Source organism: Gorilla gorilla, chromosome 10 (genome assembly GCF_029281585.2).
Source record: "Gorilla gorilla gorilla isolate KB3781 chromosome 10, NHGRI_mGorGor1-v2.1_pri, whole genome shotgun sequence".
Classification (NCBI taxonomy): domain Eukaryota; kingdom Metazoa; phylum Chordata; class Mammalia; order Primates; family Hominidae; genus Gorilla; species Gorilla gorilla.
The window spans coordinates 61,973,806-61,993,111 of record NC_073234.2 but is presented as its reverse complement, the minus strand read 5'-3'; the positions used below and the strand labels follow the sequence as shown (position 1 = coordinate 61,993,111).

General features: G+C 35.5%; 1 protein-coding gene across 20 annotated transcripts in view; it reads right to left on the bottom strand.

Annotated features, from left to right (window-relative positions):
- Positions 1-1,472: 1,472 nt before the first annotated feature.
- KIF21A (kinesin family member 21A) overlaps positions 1,473-19,306 on the bottom strand; it is a 156,755-nt gene continuing 138,921 nt past the window's right edge. For all 20 annotated transcript variants that reach the window (XM_055359225.2, XM_004052957.4, XM_055359226.2 and 17 more), the window contains 6 exons: positions 17,816-17,996; positions 15,791-15,955; positions 13,056-13,173; positions 11,204-11,374; positions 9,713-9,912; positions 1,473-2,762 (listed from right to left, as the gene is read on the bottom strand). In XM_055359225.2, coding sequence (XP_055215200.1) covers positions 2,669-2,762; positions 9,713-9,912; positions 11,204-11,374; positions 13,056-13,173; positions 15,791-15,955; positions 17,816-17,996 — 929 coding nt within the window. In that variant the 3' untranslated portion in view covers positions 1,473-2,668. The remainder of the gene's footprint in view (positions 2,763-9,712; positions 9,913-11,203; positions 11,375-13,055; positions 13,174-15,790; positions 15,956-17,815; positions 17,997-19,306) is intronic.

Genomic DNA, 19,306 nt, shown 5'->3' with positions numbered 1-19,306 from the left:
ATTTTGAGTTAAGGTATGGGAAACACTTGGGAAAAGTAGCAAATAGCAGCATGAAACAAGCTATTGCTTGTTGATGATTTTAATTTAAATTTTTATGAAAGACTCCACATCACCTGAGAGTTAAATAATAAATGTGAAGCTGTAAGGTAGAGCTGAATTAATATGAAAAATCTTGTAATTATTTCTTAGCAAACTTTTAGAGATTTGGATTTAAAACCAGAAACATATCTTCTAAAAAAAGAAGAGGCTATTCTGTGTGTATGGGGGAACAGAACATATATTTAATACATAGTGTGGAGTAATCCATTTTAAATCTTACAGGCACTATCTCAACTGCTTTAAGAGTTATTTTAACATTTCTGAATGGGATCTTTAGGGGTTAACATGTTTCAAAATGTAAATTTTTTAAAGAAGGCTGCCTCTTTTACATATGCTTTTGAATTTCTTCAATCAGATCCACACTAGCTGAGCCTCCAGCATTTTAAAAGGTAAAATTAGACACTGAACTTTGTATTTTGCACAACCAAACAAAGTGCTCAGGACCTCTCATTGGATTTGCAGTTAAGTTTGGATATGTCTAATAGGTGCTAAGGCACCCTGGACTTTATCTGAGCACTTACCAAGCTATTATGTAAATGCTGGTTTTATTATCTCACTCTACTCAGAGGGCAAGTGTCACCTCGGTTTTGTTATTTTTTCACCCCCAATACTTGGCAATGTGTATGCTCATTAAACATCTACTGAATAAGTCAATTATCAAACTAATGAATTATTGAGCTATAATCCTGCAAAAAAGAAACACTGCAAGAGACTTGAAATTAAAATAGTCTTGAAGTCTCTTTCAGATCTTGGCATGGTACCTTCTTTCAGGGAAGGAGGAAAAATTACAAAGGAGCTGAGTTTTGTCCTTATAGGAAAATCTCTTCCTTAAAACTTTTTTCAAAGATTATTTTGCTATGAAACTTAGAACATATGCACATACATAAAAGAGGATAGAGAAATATACGTACAGTTCAACATGTATGTAGAAGGTGAATGCTTAAGTTTAGGACCCAGGTCAAAAATTACAACATTGCTAGGACCCCAGAAGCACCCTCCCAACCCTCCCAACTCATCTGCTGTGACACCTGCCAGTCACAAGCCACCCCTTCTCTTCTCTAGAAAACAAGGTCACCACTGTCTTAATGTTTATAGGAATTTTTTTTGTTTTGTTTTATCATCCATGTTCAAATTCCTAAATTACACAGTTGAACTTAATTGCTTTAAATAGTGAGTTTCCATGGTTCATCAAGATTAGGTTACTGTTTAAAATCCTCAAGAATATTTCACGTCTAGTAAGCAAAGAAAGGAAGGCATATGGATTGCCAGATAACCAAAAATATGCTTTTTCTTCCATCACACAAAGATAAAACAAAGTTTTACAAACACTGGCCATTCTCTTGCAATTTGGAAAAAGAACAATACAGTAAAAATAATCTCATAGCAACATGTTTATTTAAGCCCTACTAAGTTTTCACTTACAAGCAAATATTTTCAGGGGAAAAAATCACATAAGACAATATTTTCAAATGTTATACCATCTACATAAAAATTAAACTTGCAGAATTTACAAATTAATATTCTGAGCAGACACAAATATTATACAACCTTTTGCAAAATCCAGTCAACAACTTTTAAAAATTCATACAGGCACAACACAAGATAGTCTCTCTATACAATCTACCTATTTACATAGCTTTTTCCACCACAGATGATAATAGCTCTCATCATAGCTACCAAGGTTCGCAAACATAGTATATTTAAAATATATTTAGCAGCATATAAAAAATTAGATAAAAGGGAAGGAAATACTACTATTAAATAAAAACAAAATTAAATGGTCATAATAGAAACAACTCCATAGGAAAATAGATCAAAATATATTTCTGTTAGGACATCAACAATGTTTCCCATCACAGAATATACGCACAGCACTGGAAAAAAAAAAAAAAATTTAACAGCATTTTAGTCCTGAGCACAGAATATAGTAGAGCTGCAAAACTTTGGTCAATACAAGTAAATGCCAACATTTAACACAAACTGTCTACCCTTCTCTGTTAGTAGATTAAGATCAATTCCACCTTATGAAAATTCATCAATAATATTCTCATATCTTATTTTTGTCCATTACATTAAAAGAGCTTTGAAATTTGGGAACCCACTACAGACTGATATAAATACCTGACAAGCAAACCACAATTTGACTAACATTTTAAATATTTAGTTTAAATACATAAATCACTTGAATAAACTATATGAATGAGTTAATGGTGGGCTGCATCGTATTCCAGGTGTGTTTTCTGACTGTCACAAAAGCAGACGTCTTGGTAATTCAAATAATTTGAAAGTGTGTTTTATAGATAGGCACAAAAATTCAGCCACAATAAAAGTGCGAATAAAGCAATATATCAATTGTAGGATATATATCTATTGGTTGATCTTAAAACTAAGCACACAGGATAGTACACAATTTTATTAGAATACCATTTATAGTCAGCAGTTGAATTCAGATATATTTTCCAGTTAATCCGATTCATACGTTTTGCCTAATAAGTACAGGACAACATTTTCCATAAAGAATACAGAGTATTATCACAGCATTCAGTTTACAACTTATCTTCATTCATGTTTAATTACTGGCAATATCTTCCCCCAGATCTCCTGTGTCAGAGATCTGACCATCTTGCAAATTGCGAGCCTTCCAAATTCTCACAGTTCGATCACTACAAAAAAATAAACAAAACATGGATATATGAACAAGGGCAGAAAGATAAAGAAATAGCTCTTATAATTACTTATCATGGAAATATTTTCTACATAGGTCTTCAAGAAATCCAAGTATAAATATGCATTGTCTCATTTATATAGCAAACACATACCTTAATAATAACAGCTTATATTATCAAGGGCTTACTGTGAGCCAGGCATTGTTACCATGTGCCCTTTACATATGTTAACACACATTTAATTCCCTTTAACTACCATTAGCAATAGCTACTGCTATAATCCTCTTTTTATTGAAGAGCTAATTGAGGCCCAAATCACATGTAAGTGACACAGCTGAGATGTGAATCCAGGCAGTCTGGCTCCGAGCCCTAGCTCTTTAACACTGGGTCTGCACTCATTATTCTAAAAGACAGTATGTGATTTGACATAGTGTCAGAAGGCTTCAGGCAAAACAGCCTGCAGGTCACAGTGAGGCTTCTAGGCAGGGAGAAAGCTGGGGCAGGGTTTCTAGGGAGTTAGCGAATCTGGCAAAGTCATGAAGAATTATCTCTGGGTAAACTCAGCAAATAAGCCCACAGAAAAAGCAAGAGGCTATTGAGAAGTGAACTAATACTCCACCTAGCACAGAATGTAGAAGATTAAAAGCAATTCTGATGCCCTGTAAATATACAGTTATTGTTCATTGAAATTGAAATTTTTTATAAAAAGGGAAGAAACAGTATTTCTGAGAAAACATGTCTCTGTTGCCCTCGCAGGTGAATACTGGGGACCAGTCATTAGATAATCACATTTCTTAACATATCTCTCATGGTTAAAGAAATGTTTCTTTTTCCAATTTCCTGATTAACCCAAAGTAAAAAAAATTAATAAAGAAGAGTTTCCATGGAATTTAATAGTTACAATGCACTTCAGAGATTATGTATTCCATCCCAAGGGAAAAAAGGTTTAGTGGAGTGCCAATGTAACACAGCAAAGCCTTTCTAGAACCCAGGCTTTCTAGATTGTAATCAGTTATCTTCTCACCATCCCACACAGCACACATACATTGATAACAGCAATGGAATATTTTCATTTATCCACCCATTCAAGCATTGCATTTATTCATTCAACCATTTACTCAACAAATGTTTACTGAGAACCTGCTACATGCCAAGCATGCTTGGGATATGCTTTTTTTTTTTTTTTTTTTTTTTTTGACAGAATCTCGCTCTGTTGCCAGGCTGGAATGCAGTGGCGCGATCTCGGCTCCTCTGCGCAATCTCTGCCTCCCAGGTTCAAGAGATTCTCCTGCCTCAGCCTCCCGAGCAGCTGGGAAAACAAGTGCATGCCACTATGCCTAGCTAATTTTTATTGCATTTTTAGTAGAGATGGGGCTTCACCATGTTGGCCAGCCTCGATCTCTTGACCTCATGATCCGCCTGCCTCGGCCTCCCAAAGTGCTGAGATAACAGAAGTGAGCCACTGCGCCCACCCTGGGATATGGTTTTTTTGTTTGTTTGTTTGTTAAAAAAAAAAAAAAAGCATTCTAAGTGCTTGGGATACGCTTTTTTTTTTTTTTTTTTTAAACAGAGTCTCACTCTGTGGCCCAGGCTGGAGTGCAGTGGCTAGATCTCGGCTCACTGCAAGCTCCGCCTCCCGGGTTCAGGGCATTCTCCTGCCTCAGCCTCCTGAGTAGCTGGGACTACAGGCGCCCACCACCATGGCTGGCTAATTTTTTTGTATTTTTAGTAGGGACAGGGTTTCACCGTGTTAGCCAGGATGGTCCCGATCTCCTGACCTCGTGACCCGCCTGCCTCGGCCTCCCAAAGTGCTGGGATTACAGGCGTGAGCCACCACGCCTGGCCAGGATATGCTGTTTAAAAAAAAAAGAAAAATAAAATTTAAAAGCTCAAATCTTTTGCCTTTGTAGATCATATATTCTAGCAAAAGGAGACAGACAATAAACCATAATAAATGATTAAACTATAGAGTATATTAGAAGGTGACTAGTGCCACAGGGGTGGAAAAAAAAGGAGAGCACAACCAAGGGGACCCGGAGTGCTAGGTGATAGGAGAGATTACAATTTTAAATAAAATGGCCAGGATACTCTTACTGAGTAAGAAAGACTTGCAGGGTCAGGACATTTGAGAGAAAAACATTCCAGGCCAAAAGAGCAGCTAGGGCAAATGCCCTCAGGCAGGAGTGGCTTTGGAATGTTCAAGGACCAGCAAAGAGGTTATTGGGGTTGCAAGAAAAGGACAAGCCAGAGGGTATCAGATGATAAGGCAAGGGCGATAATAGATGTTCAGAGGGCAAGATCAAGTATGGACTCAACTCTACATGAAATGGAGGACCACTGTAGGGTTTTGAATAGAGAAGGAATATCATCTAACATACTTTTAAAGGATTATTCTAGATTTTGTGTTGAGTGTAGACTACATATGAGCAAAGGACTTTGTTTAGAAGTCTGTTATTGTAATTCAAGAGTTGACAGTGATTAAGTCTGGTGAAGAAGTAGAGGATGTGGTAAGAAGTGGTTAGATTCTAGATATAATTTAAAGGTAGAACTAACAGGACTTGATGATGGATTAGATATGGAGTACAAAAGAAGGGGAGGAATGAAAGGTTCTGTCCCGAGCACAAAAATGTCAAGGAAGCTATCAACTGTGATGGAGAAGGTTGTAGAATGAGCAGGTTTCTTGAAAAGATCAGGAGCAGCCATCCCATTACTGGGTATATACTCAAAGGACTATAAATCATGCTGCTATAAAGACACATGCACACGTATGTTTATTGCGGCACTATTCACAATAGCAAAGACTTGGAACCAACCCAAATGTCCAACAATGATAGACTGGATTAAGAAAATGTGGCACATATACACCATGGAATACTATGCAGCCATAAAAAATGATGACTTCATGTCCTTTGTAGGGACATGGATGAAATTGGAAATCATCATTCTCAGTAAACTATTGCAAGAACAAAAAACCAAACACCGCATATTCTCACTCATAGGTGGGAAGTGAACAATGAGAACACATGGACACAGGAAGGGGAACATCACACTCTGGGGACTGTTGTGGGGTGGGGGGGCGGGGAGGGATAGCATTGGGAGATATACCTAATGCTAAATGACGAGTTAGTGAGTGCAGCGCACCAGCATGGCACATGTATACATATGTAACTAACCTGCACATTGTGCACATGTACCCTAAAACTCAAATAAAAAAAAAAAAGTTTAATAGAGCTAAACTAAAACAAATGAAACCAAAATCAAAATAAACAAGAAAACCCCACCCTTAGACACACATATACCATTTTATTCTAGTTTGTCATTATTGCCTGGGAGCAGGCAATAATAATACTAATTATTATTATTGTTGATCAAAATAATAAAGTATTGTATTTTGGTATTATCAAAAAAAACGAAAAGAAAAGATCAGGAGCTCAATTTTGGATATGTTAAGTTTGAGATGATTAAATTTCCACTACTAGCCATGACAGAGTAACTCACACCAGGTTAACCCCCCTATTGTAAACAAAGAGAAAACTTGACAAAATTTATGGAGCAGCTGTTTTCAGACACTAGGCAAAAGGCAGTGCGAGGCTGTGATCCTGGAGAAAAGGGAAACAAAGAAGATGAACTGTGTGATAGCCCCAGCTATATGCCTGGAAGCATTTTCCACACCACAGCAAAGGGAGAGGGAACCCAAGCAGAGAATCACAGGAGCACTTAGTTGAAGAGACAAAACAAAATCCAGAAAGTAGAGAAGAGGAAAGATCTATGCAGAGAAAAGAACTCAACAAATCTACATAGGGTCCCCTAAAGTCTTTGACTGAATGTTAAGTTGTACATGAGTAGAGTGCAACTATAAGGTCAGACAGCAAACAGCTACCAGGGAGCTATATATTGAAAACCTCCCAGAGTTCATACAGGGCTATGAGATGTTCAATTTCTGACCGGTATAGTAGAGAGATACCACTGAACACCTGGGACATTCAGCAGAACTGCAGGAAGAGTTAAACTTTCGTAGAAGAGCCAACTAACCCTAGAGTAATGGCTACTCTAGACCTACCTAACAAAGGTTAAAAACAAGTGTTAAAAACATAAAACTGAACCACAAGTAATTCAATTGCCTGATATCAGGTTTTGTTAAACCTGATACTCTTTAAATGAATAAAAAGTACAACAAAATTGAGATACTGAAAATATTACAATGTCTAACATTTAATAAAATATTACTTGACATGAAAAGCAGCAGAAGAAAACGAGACCAGTAATTATGAGAAAAATCAATGATATCAGATCCAGAAATGACAGGTATGATGAAATTATCTATGTAAGTTATAAAGTGCCTCAGTTTTCCTACTTGTAAAATAGAGATTATAATAATAATACTTAACTTCTAGAGTTATTCTAAGGACTAAATGAGTTAATGTCTGCAAAGCAGTTAGAACAATGCCTCGCACATAGTAAGCACTATATAAATATTTATTAAATAAATAAGTAGAACTAATTTCTTAAAATTCCTTCTGATTTTCTTGGTTATTTTCCTGTGATTTTGAAAATATGTAGCAGACATATTTGCATGTGATAGACACTGAGTAAGCTGAGAAAAAGTTTAGCTCTTCATCTGCACAGCAAAAGAAACTATCAATAGAGTAAACAGACAACCTACAGAATGGGAGAAAATATTTGCAAACTGTGAATCTGACAAAGGTCTAATATCCAGCATCTCAGGAACTTAAACAAATTTATCAGGAAAAAAATGAACAACCCATTTAAAAGTAGAAAAAGGTCATGAACAGACACTTTTCTAAGGAAGACATACATGCCGCTAACTAGAATATGAAAAAAAGCTCAACACTATTAGAGAAATGCAAATTAAAACCACAATGAAATACCATCTCACACCAGTCAAAATGGCTACTATTAAAAAGTCAAAAATAGCACATGTCAACAAGGTTGTGGAAAAAGGGAACACTTATACACTGGTTAGTGGGAGTGTAAATCAGTTCAACCATTGTGGAAAGCAGTGTGGCGATTCCTCAAAGAGCTAAAAACAGAACTACCATTTGACTCAGCAATCTCATTACTGGGTGTATGGCAGAGGAATATAAATCATTCTACCATAAAGACACATGCACACAAATGTTCATAACAGCACTATTCACAATAGCAAAGACATGGAATCAACCTAAATGCCCATCAATGACAGACTGGATAAAGAAAATGTGGTACATATACATCATGGAATACTATGCAGCCGTAAAAATAAATGAGATCATGTATTTTGTGGGAACATGGATGGAGCTGAGACTATTATCCTTAGCAAACAAATGCAGAAACAGAGAACCAAATATCACATGTTCTCACTTATAAATGGGAGCTAAATGATGAGAACTCATAGACACAAAAAAGGGAACAGACACTGGGGCCTATTTGAGGGTGGAGGGTGGGAGGAAGGAGAAGAGCGGAAAAAAGTAACTATTGGGTACTAGGCTTAGTACATGGGTGATGAAATAATCTGAACAACAAACACTGGTGACACAAGTTTACCCACATAAAAAACCAGCACATGTACCCCTGAACCTAAAATAAAAGTAAAAAAAAAAAAAAAAATTTTAGCTCTTCAAAACTGAGACCATATCCTGGAAGGTAAGTAAGTACAATTACATTACATGTCAATCCCCAGGCCTCACTGATACACAATACTAAGTCTTGTATTGGGTGTCCCACAGCCAATGTGGGATATATCCAGTAAATTTTCAAGGACACAACAAGTTTCCAAGGAAGTAAGCAAAAGTGGTGACTTTTCAGAAAGTAATGCATCTTGGAAATAGCATCAATGAAGCATCAAAAGTAAGCACCTTAGAAAAACAAAATAAATCGGCTCTGATGCAACTTAAAGATGAAAGTAAATCTAAATGAAAGGAGAAATTCAATGGAAACTGCACAAATAAAAATAAATGACACAGAAATAAAGTAAAGCCTTCAAAATAAAATCAGGGTGTTCATGCATTTGAGATACACTGAATAAAGGCAGTGCTTAAATTAAATAGATATAAATGGTACACAAACAAAATTGGGAGGTGTTTTAGATAGATATTCATAAGAAATTACATTTTATTTGAATGAGACCTACACTTCACATTATATAATACATACACTTTCCTTTTCAAAGTACATATATATGTACTACATATAAATGTCATTTTACAGTCACAACATCTTTCTACCTCCTTCAAGTATCTTAAATGTCACTTTCTCCATGAGGCCTTCACTGACCACCCTATTTTGTAACCCTGCCCTAGGAAAATCCCATCCCCTTTCTCTCTTTTCTTTTTCACCATTGCACTTGTCACCATCTAACACATTCTACTTAATGTATTTTCCATTTCTTCTCATAAGAATATAGACTGGGTTTGGAATCTGTTTTGCTCACTGCTGTATTCCCAGGAGTCTGGAACAATTCCCAGCACTTAGAAGATTCATTGTGAATGAACAAATGAGTCAATCAATCCAGTCATCCACAAGCGGGAGGAAGCAGATGTTATTACTATGTACTTATACTTTAAAGGGAGGAGGAAGCACAGAGAGTTTTTAAATAATTTGTTCCAAATATGAAGAATAGCAAATTTGTTGCCTTTCTGAAAATAAAAATCATTAGAAATTAGTCATTATTTTCTAAAAGTCAAAATCATCAAGGAAACATGTGACAGCACACTTCCTAAAATAAGCAGAGTGCTATACAGGAGTAACAGTATCGTCATGTAACCTGGGGTGCCTAAATTCAGTGCCCACATGTACATCAGAAAATATAAATAAGACATCTTAAAACAGACATTAGAATGATTATAAGAAGGATTTTGTATATTCAATGTTTCTAGATATTTACAACATATTTATTAAATCTGAACAGAAGCAACCAATATAGAGAAAAATCATATAAGAAAACTTACTCAGCTGCAGTAAAAATGTGGGTGGAATTAACACATATGGCATTGATAGGACTATCATGACCCTTCATCTCTCCCACTGGCATAAAAGTATCCATGTTCCAGACTTTCAAAATGCCCCCTCTGCAGCCACTGAGCAAAACTGGGTGGTCTGGCACCACTCCCAGGGCACAGACCCAATCCTTATGTGCATTTGGAACTTGCTAAAAGAAAAAAAGTGAAATCAGCAGCTTAAGGAGAGCTTCCAAACTGACATTTTCACATGAAAATAAACTGAAAAACATTTTATTGCCAAAACTTGATATTTGGAATTAGCTGGAGAAAGTTTATTTTCTATGCAATCACTCTTAGTGATTTAAAGAAATAAACGGATAATTTGCTTCCCAACTTGCCTCACTAATTTTCATCACTGTTATCAGCATATAAGGGCTATAATCTACAGAATGTAAAAGACCCTGAAAATACATAGAACTTTCGAGCATCACATCCTCTTCATGGGCAGTAAATATCTTACCTTTCTCCAAAATGTATTAAATAAAGCAAGTTTGAAAACTGCAACCTGGTATGTGGACTATAAGGACTGGCTCATAATACCACCAGTTTAAACTTTCAATAGAGAATATAGAAGCCTGAAGATTTATGCAGAAGACCAGAGATAATCTATATATTTCATGATGAGTAAACAGTAATTACAAGATCAGACTATATAACTATACTTCGTGCATAAGTGTATTTATATGCACAATATAAAATTATAATCATGAATGTATGTTTATTTTTAAAAAGCTTTTGAATGCAACACTGTATATGCATCTATTGCCAAGATTTTTCTATTAATATTTATGTTTCTTGTTTGTTTGGTTTTCATCTGCTGATTACAAGCAGGAAAGTGGAAGCAACTACGACATATAAATACCCACACATATATATAAGGAAAAACTTGAAATTGAAAAGAATTTCATCTGTTAACTAATTTCTTTTCCAGGGAATTAGGAAAAGACAGCAATATTTGAATTTATTGACACATCACTTCAACCCAACTATCATTTTGTAGGAAATGAGAGAACCACCACTCTTAGATGCATGAAAATGCTCTTACAGATAAGGAATTATTTATATTACTCTTGACTTTAGCTAAACTTGGAACTCTTTGGAATAGGTGTACATAAACAAAAGCAAAACAAAATGAGAAACTGCAACTGCTCTACTCCCAGGCTGATTTTATTTAATAAACACATGCATGGAGCAACCCTAGATCTTTCAACTCTCATCAGCATCTCTTCTTCTCTTATCTAGCGGGTATTATTCAATGTCGACTGTTTCCCTTCTCCCAGTGAAGAACTCTGGGGAGGATGAAACATTCTTTAAGAAAAAGGCCTGATTAATATTATCTGTAAATGATAAAAATCTACATAGAAGCTCTTCAAGTTCTTCTACAGGCTACAGGATTGTGTTGAAATGCCCACTCTATACCATGAAAAGGTTCTGCATTACCTGAAGAAGGTCTTTTTGAGTTAAGTCCCATTTCTTGATTCCATTATCTCTAGACCCACTAAATAGGTTATCCCCTTGAATGGTTAGTGCTTCTATGCCATCATAATGAGGGGGTTCAAAATTGTGGGTAGGACTCACAGTCCCAAGAGCTCCTTCTGTAACATCAAACATCTAGAAAGGTAGAAACAAAGCAGTTATCCTATTTAACTTGCAAATAAACACCAATATTTGTACAGTCCTAGAAACACATACACATGTATGTTAATCAGACATGACTTGTTTTGTTATCTATTGTTTCTGGTTTGTTAAATGTTTTCTTTTTATTTATTTTATTTATTATTTTGAGATGAGGTCTCACTATGTTTCCCAGGCTGGAGTGCAGTGCTTATTCACAGGTGCAATCATACTGCACAGCTGCCTTAACTGCAGGCTCAAGCGATCCTCTTACCTCAACCTCCCGAGTAGCTGGGATTGCAGGCATGCATGATGGCACCAGCTCTTAATTATTGTTTTGTTTTGTTATTTGTTGTTATGTATGTTTTACTAAGTTAATTAAATTAACCTGGCATGAATGACAACTGAAGATAAACCTGTGCCCTTTTTTTCACACTACTTTTGCTTGCATGTTACATGCTTTGTGTCTGTAGGCTTTTAAGAAAGGAAACCAGATTTTTTCATGTATAAGTGCACAAATGATATGTTCAATAATAAAAATATTACATATCAATCCAGTTGAAATTCAAATAAACAATATGGTTATTATTTAATGACTATTAGGTAACTCTGCAGTCCCAGAGGTCATCTCCAATTCCCCAAAGCTGCTGTTCAAAATCTTTTCACTTTCCTCAGTTGCACTCATCTCTCTTAGCCCGTAACCTTGTGCTTTCCTGAAAAGGCTAGTGTCATAAAAAATAAACTTTTTAGACACTCTCCTCCATTCTAAAAGTTTCTTTTTATCTTCAAACTTCTTTTTACCTTCCCTTCTTTATCAGAGGCTAAAGTATACTTACTTATTTTCAATGTTCACATCTATGATCTAACTCCTCCTACCACCTTCATCAATTGCCACCACTTCAGTTTTCTCCTCACTCATTCCCTCTCCACTAAGCCCAATTCCTAAGTACATAAATACGTTCATGTCTCTAGGGTATAGACTCCTCTTTTCTTAACCATTCTAATTTCAAGTCATTAACCCATCTCTCATTTCTTAATCAAAGTTTCTAGAATGAGTACTTACATTCTTCCTACCTCTCTTTCTTATCTTCTTCCTATTGATTCTCACAGATATTCCCCAAGGCTGAGTTCCCAGTCAACTTCTCTCTACCTTGGCCACATCATCAACTCTTAACTCTTTGAACATCTGGTTCTCTTTGAATGGCTCCCCAAACCTACATCTCTAGTCACAACTTATTTTAAACTCTAGACTTGAATTTCTAATGGCCTTCTGGCCATGTGAATGTCCTTTATTAGTATTTCATTTAACATTTAAATTTAACATTTTTAGAATCAAACTATGCATCTTTCCTTACCTTATCTGTTAATCTCATAAAATTCTGAAGATCATAATATTTTCGGGATAAAAGATCATGACAATAAGACTCATGTATGAGTTGGAAGACTGAGTTAACAGAGCTTTAAAATGGTTTCCAACCTTTCTTCTATGAAAAGTGAGAATGCATGATTGAATAATAAGACAACAAAACCACTAACTATGAATGAGGAAAAGATTAAAAAGAAAAAGCAAAGACTAGAAAGGAAAAAAGAAAATAAGAGAAAGAGGTCCTAGATGAATCTGAATACTTCAAAATTATCATTTAATAGACAAATATAATTCAGAAAGTCTCATACATACTTTGATGTAATGATCCTTGGAGCCAGTGATGATTAGATCTTGTCCATTGGAAATCTGATCCACAGTAAGGCACATAACAGGGCCTAGGTGTCCTGTTAACTTTCCTGTAGACTGAAACCTTTAAAAATAAAGAAAAATAGTTTTGTTTAAAATTATTTCTGAGTATGATGGGACTAAGCCTCAACATAAACGATCTACATTCTTTCATAAAATAATTCACTAACTTTTTTTTTTCTTTTTATATGTTTAGAGATGGGATCTTGGGCCGGGTGCGGTGGCTAATGCCTGTAATCCCAGCACTTTGGGAGACCGAGGTGGACGTATCACCTGAGGCCAGGAGTTTGAGACCAGCCTGGCCAACATGGTGAAACCCCGTCTCTACTAAAAATACAAAAATTAGCTGGATGTGGTGGCAGGTACCTGTACTCCCAGCTACTCAGGAGGCTGAGGCAGGAGAATCGCTTGAACCTGGGGGTGGGAGGCTGCAGCGAGCCGAGATCGAGCCACTGCACTCCGGCCTGGGCAACAGAGCGAGAATCTGACTCAAGAAAAAAAAAAAACACAGAGATGGGGTTCCATTATGTTGCCAGGCTGAAGTGCGGTGGCTATTCACAGGCATGATCATGGCACACTGCAGTCTCAATCTCCTGGCCTCAAGCAATCCTCCCACCTCAACTTCCCCAGTAGCTGGGACTTACAGGTGTGCATCACCAGCTTTTTTCATTTTAGCTCCACATCTACGAAACTCTGTTCAAGTTAGTCGAAACTAATATAATCTATGATGCAAACAGGAGAGTCATAAATAAGTTATTCCAAAGCTGACTAATGTCATTTAGGTAACCAAAAAAGCAGCAGAAGTGCAAAAAATGATTAATTTTAACTCCAACCTAAATCCACCTAAACATCAATCTGCTAAATGTCTGAATATGTAATAGGCATAGGACTGATTAGGTCCAATTTGAATTTCAAATAAAATGACGATATCACTGATGTAATTACAAAATCAGTAACACTACTGAGAAAGCAAAATTATTTTATTACACACACGTTTTCACAAATACACATAAGAGCATGTACATCATATATACACATATATGCACATATATACATACATATATCTATGTACACACATATCTGTGTGGATGTGTACATCAGACAATAAGTGGTCCATTTCATCAATTATTATAAAGACATGAAAATGACCAGCTATGCGGCTGGTAGAAAACTGTGTGATGTCAGTTGGCAGAGAGTAACAATGAACCTTCGTTTCACAGTCCTACCTCAAATCAAGCTGCTGGAATAAAGACATGTATCTAGCTTCTAAGATATTACAGTTTCTTGAAAACTATTCTCTTAGTTCCTTTGTTAAGATCTACACTTAATTAGTAGCATCTTGTTGAAATCAACCAGGTTTCCAAGAGTCAAACTTATCAGCAAATTAAAAAGTGCAAAAGATTTTCAAAAGCTGGTATCTTTTCTGCCTTGTGTCATGATTTTGACTATTTCTTCCATGGTGCTCTTACTATGAGTCAGATTAAATATCTTCAAGAATAAACCAAGTCCCCACCTCTTTTCTCATTTTCTTAAAAAAGTACTGTTTTTAATTTTCTACATTTTATTTATAATACAGTAGTTGGACCCTGGTTTTTCTCTTATCTATTTATCTATAAATTATGTTTATTATATTTTGCCAGTCATACTTTAACATGCTTTAAATGTTATAAATTATAACACTAGTTTTTCTCAATGTTTTTCAAAAAACCATCCATTTGATTTACCACTGGCAAATCCCTTCTGGATGAGAGGCACCCCATATTACCTGAATTGGAAATATTACTAAGAATCCTGTAATAGCCTGTTTAATGGCCTTTATTCTCCATTATAAGATGAGCTCTAAGAAGGTAGATCTAGGTTGGGCACAGTGGCTCCTGCCTATAATCCGAGCACTTTGGGAGGCTTAGGTGGCAAGAGCATTTGAGCCCAGGAGTTCAAGATCAGCAACACTTGTCTTGCTCTGTCTTTATTCCTAGTACTCACCACACTGTTGGCGCAATGCCTGACATATTTGGGTTGAATAAATATTTGTTAACTAATAAGTGAATGTTTCCTTGCTGCCAAAATTTTAAGAACTAGAAAACAAGCTAACATAAACACTCAACTAAAGGAAAAGAGTTCACACTTCATAGGAAATAAAAATTGAATGAAAGATGTAATGCCTTAAATTTTAATTTATCATTTTTTTCTTTTTAACTATTTTATCTTCTTAATACTTCATAGTTTACATATATTTTATTTTATATCCACAAAAATTCTGAGGACTTTATGCCCAAAGTTGTTAATTTTATAAATGAAAAAATTTAAGATATAAGATGTTTAAACGATGTTGCAAGAAATAACTCTATCAAGAGTGCTGGTGAAACTAGGATGAGAATCTTGACCTCTTCCTAGTAAACAACATGACTTGTAGGCAAATATTAAGAAATTGTAATGTTTCAATTTTATTTTCCCCCCATATACTTATTTTCCCCAGCAACGGAGATTAAAAAAAAGAGAAAATTGTCATTTGTTAATAAGGACACAAGAGACATTTAGAGGTACTATGCTGAATAAAAAAGCCTATGATTTTACATTAACTTCTGGGGTCATAAAAATTGGATTTCACATGCACTAATGTTATTAATGTCTGAAGTTGTATTTACCATAGGCAAGAGGTATGTTTTCTTAAAAATATCTACCTTTTAAGATCCCACATCCTGACAGCATTTCCAGAAGCAGCATAGAGGAAGGTGCCAGTTGGGTTTAGGGCAATTTGATTGATCTGGTTCTCTCCAGAAGGAATAGCTACTGTTCGACTGGTACTTGCAGAACAAGCATCTCCAAGAGTAACTTGACCTGAAGACCTTAAGAGATACAAACAAAGCAAAAAAGTGACACTTCTGGACTTGGGTTTGGCTTAGAATTCCTTGAATTCCCAGGAAACTGGCTGTAGGCAACAACAAGAACAGTGTCCTTTTGTCACTATATGTATACTACCTAGCACAGCACCTAACACAGAGTTGATGCATATAAATAATTATTTGGTAAGTGAAGAGACGAATAAATAAAATAAGATTATGAATGAATAAAATAATATTACATGGTTTAAAACTCTTACTTGGTATACTAGTAATTCCAGGCCCTGAGTTAGGAAGGGCTAAAACATCTTTCAGAAAAGATTAGATTTTTTTTTAATGTTAAAAATAAAAAAATCAACAAATGGCTGGGTGTAGTGGCTCACGCCTGTAATCTCAGCACTTTGGAGGCCGAGGTGGGTGGATCACCTGAGGTCAGGAGTTTGAGTCCAGCCTGGCCAACATGGTGAAGTCCCGCCTCTACTAAAATTACTAAAATACTACTAAAAATACAAAAATTAGCTGGGGGTGGTGGTGCGTGCCTGTAATCCCAGCTACTCGGGAGGCTGAGGCAGGAGAATCACCTGAACCTGGGAGGTGCGGGTGGCAGTGAGCCGAGATTGCACCACTGCACTCCACCCTGGAAGACAGAGCAAGACGCCATCTCAAAAAAAAAAAAAAAAAATCAACAAACGATACGTTGCCACAAAAGTAATTTATTTTCCTACAGCTTCCAGAAGCACCACCCCACTCCACCCAAGGGCAGGCTTACCAATACTCTTTTGTGTATAAGAATTACCTTTCTGGATTAAAGACAATGGAGACCTTTTGAATTATTTGCAGTTTTCATTTACTTTAACCCAATCATAGATGGAGTATCTAAGGCCTTAAACATAACGTATGCCTATTTCTTCAGATAAATTCTAGGTGAAATTTTTTTTTAATTTTGAAACATTTTCTTAGCTAACTTCTAAAATATTAAGCCATAATCAATCTTTTCAAATTTAACTTCAGTGATTCAATTGAATTGGTAAATTCTAACATAAGATATATCTTAATATACGATATAATAGTATTATTTTTCTACAAGAGTTTCAAGACTTGTATTCAGTAAAAAGAATAATAAAGTAGTTCTCAAATTACAAAACAGCACTTAAAAATAGTCTCTACTATCTCTACAAATTAGTAAAAATTAACCTTTCTTATGCTCCCTTCTCTCATTTAAATGACTACCGAGTTTATGTCAATTTTGATTATTAAAATAATTCATCAATATCACAGCAAAAAGAATCACTTGTTCTACACTTTTAAAGACAAATACAATAATGAGCACAGAAAAAACAAATTAATCCTCCAATTAACCAACATAACCTGCAGTTATGAAATTTGTACTCACACCAAAGCAGTCTCAGTCCTTAAAAAACACTCTCAGCTTTTCAATCTCTGTTAATTAAAAGTTATAAGTACTTCTTCACTGCCTACCATGGTGATTTCAGCCATTTCCCAAGGAATGGTAGTTATTTGAAGCAAGTAATATAAAACATTGAACTCTATCAAGTAAGAAATAGTATGAAAATGTAATACCTTATATTTGGGAGGGAGAAAATATGAAATGTATACTTAGTCACCAATCAAATATGGCTTATCCCTTTCTGTTTAATACCAGGCTCTTATATTTCATTTGTCAAATTTTCCCCCCTCTTATTTCATCTGTGCTTTTCTTTGTGAACACTTTAATATCCTCTGGGAAGTGGACAGGTATACAAAAATTGAAATGCATTTATAGTCCTCTCTTTTCTTATATTTTGTAAAAAAAAAAAAAAAGAAGAGCTATTCCTCCTTTATGCTATATGTCTTCAAGTTACTTACGTTAGTGTTCGAACGCACTTTGCTGAATCTCTGATATCCCACACCTTAATATAAGATGTTGATACAGTGAAGACCAAACTGGTATAATTACAGTATTTTACAGACACGACATTGTTGGGATGACCCCCCAGTGACATTATTTCCTGCCCAGTCACCAGATTCCATACTTTACAAGTACGATCTAAAACAAACACATAAAAAAAAGAAAACACCGTTAATATGAACTACTTTAGGTTCTCTTAACAATAAAAATTATTTAAATAATTTCTCTTCTATGGGAAGGAAATTAAAATAGTAATTAACGTACCACAAGGATCCTAACTTCATCCTTGACCCTCTGCAACAGGCTCAAAGACAAGGTACGTGTAAAAGATCAGATAAAAGTCTGGGATGTCTGGTGTATGTATCATGTGGTATTGAAAAAATATTTATGAAAAATTTTGAAATGGTCATATCAAAAGAGTCTTGCTTCAAATTGCCACTGAATTTAGAATGGCAGTCTCAGATCAGCCTCTTCAAAACATTCTTCTCTGATCATATTCCTACCTCCTCACAACATTCTCTACACTAGTAAATATACACAGATTTTTCCCCCCAAGGGTCAATGATTGATAAATTATATTTTTATTTTTGACCCAAAAACATAATCACAGAACTATTCTTTTTCTTTTTCTGATATGTTGAATATCTAATTATACTGGAGGGAAACATTTAATTTGAATCATTAGAAAAATACAGTATTTTCAAAGAACATATGTTTTTTTAATTGGAGAATTTCTTTACTTTTACTCTTAATTCATAAGTTCTAGCTGGGATCTTATACTTCCCTCATAGACAATGAGCAATAAATATTTGCTGATTAAAGTGAATCTTGGACTATCCCTAAATGCTAAAAACTTTCACTAGCTCCCTGAATTCCTGTACATGCTTGCTTTTCACCTTTCTAGCCTCAATGACCAGCACTTCTCTTATACATATTCCATTTTTCAACCCAAGTAGAATTAGTTTCCAAACATGCTCCACTTTTATCTTCATGTCTCTGCTTATGTTATTCTGTAATCTTGATTATTCATTCCTACCTGTAAATATCCAAACCATCCTATAAGGTACTTCCTAAATGACTCCTTGTCAAAGCCTTCCTTGTTTCTCATAGCTGGGCATAATTCCTCTCTTTTCCAGAACCCCAAAACTCTTAGTCTGTAACTCTTCAAAGCATTTATAGCAGTTACTTGCAATTGTACCAAAGGGGTTAAGAGTGCAGGATTGGAGAAGGGTATACCTAGGTTTCTAATCCTCGTTCTTCCACTTAATAGCTAAATTTACCTGAGAAAAGTATTTATTCACTTGAATCCTGAGTTTCTTTGTTTACAAAATGAGGATGCAACATGTATCTCATTAAGATTGTTGTGAGAATTAGGTGAGATATATTAGTATACTGTCTAGCATAGCCCCTGATATGTAGTAAGTGTTGCAGAAATAGTGGTTGCTATG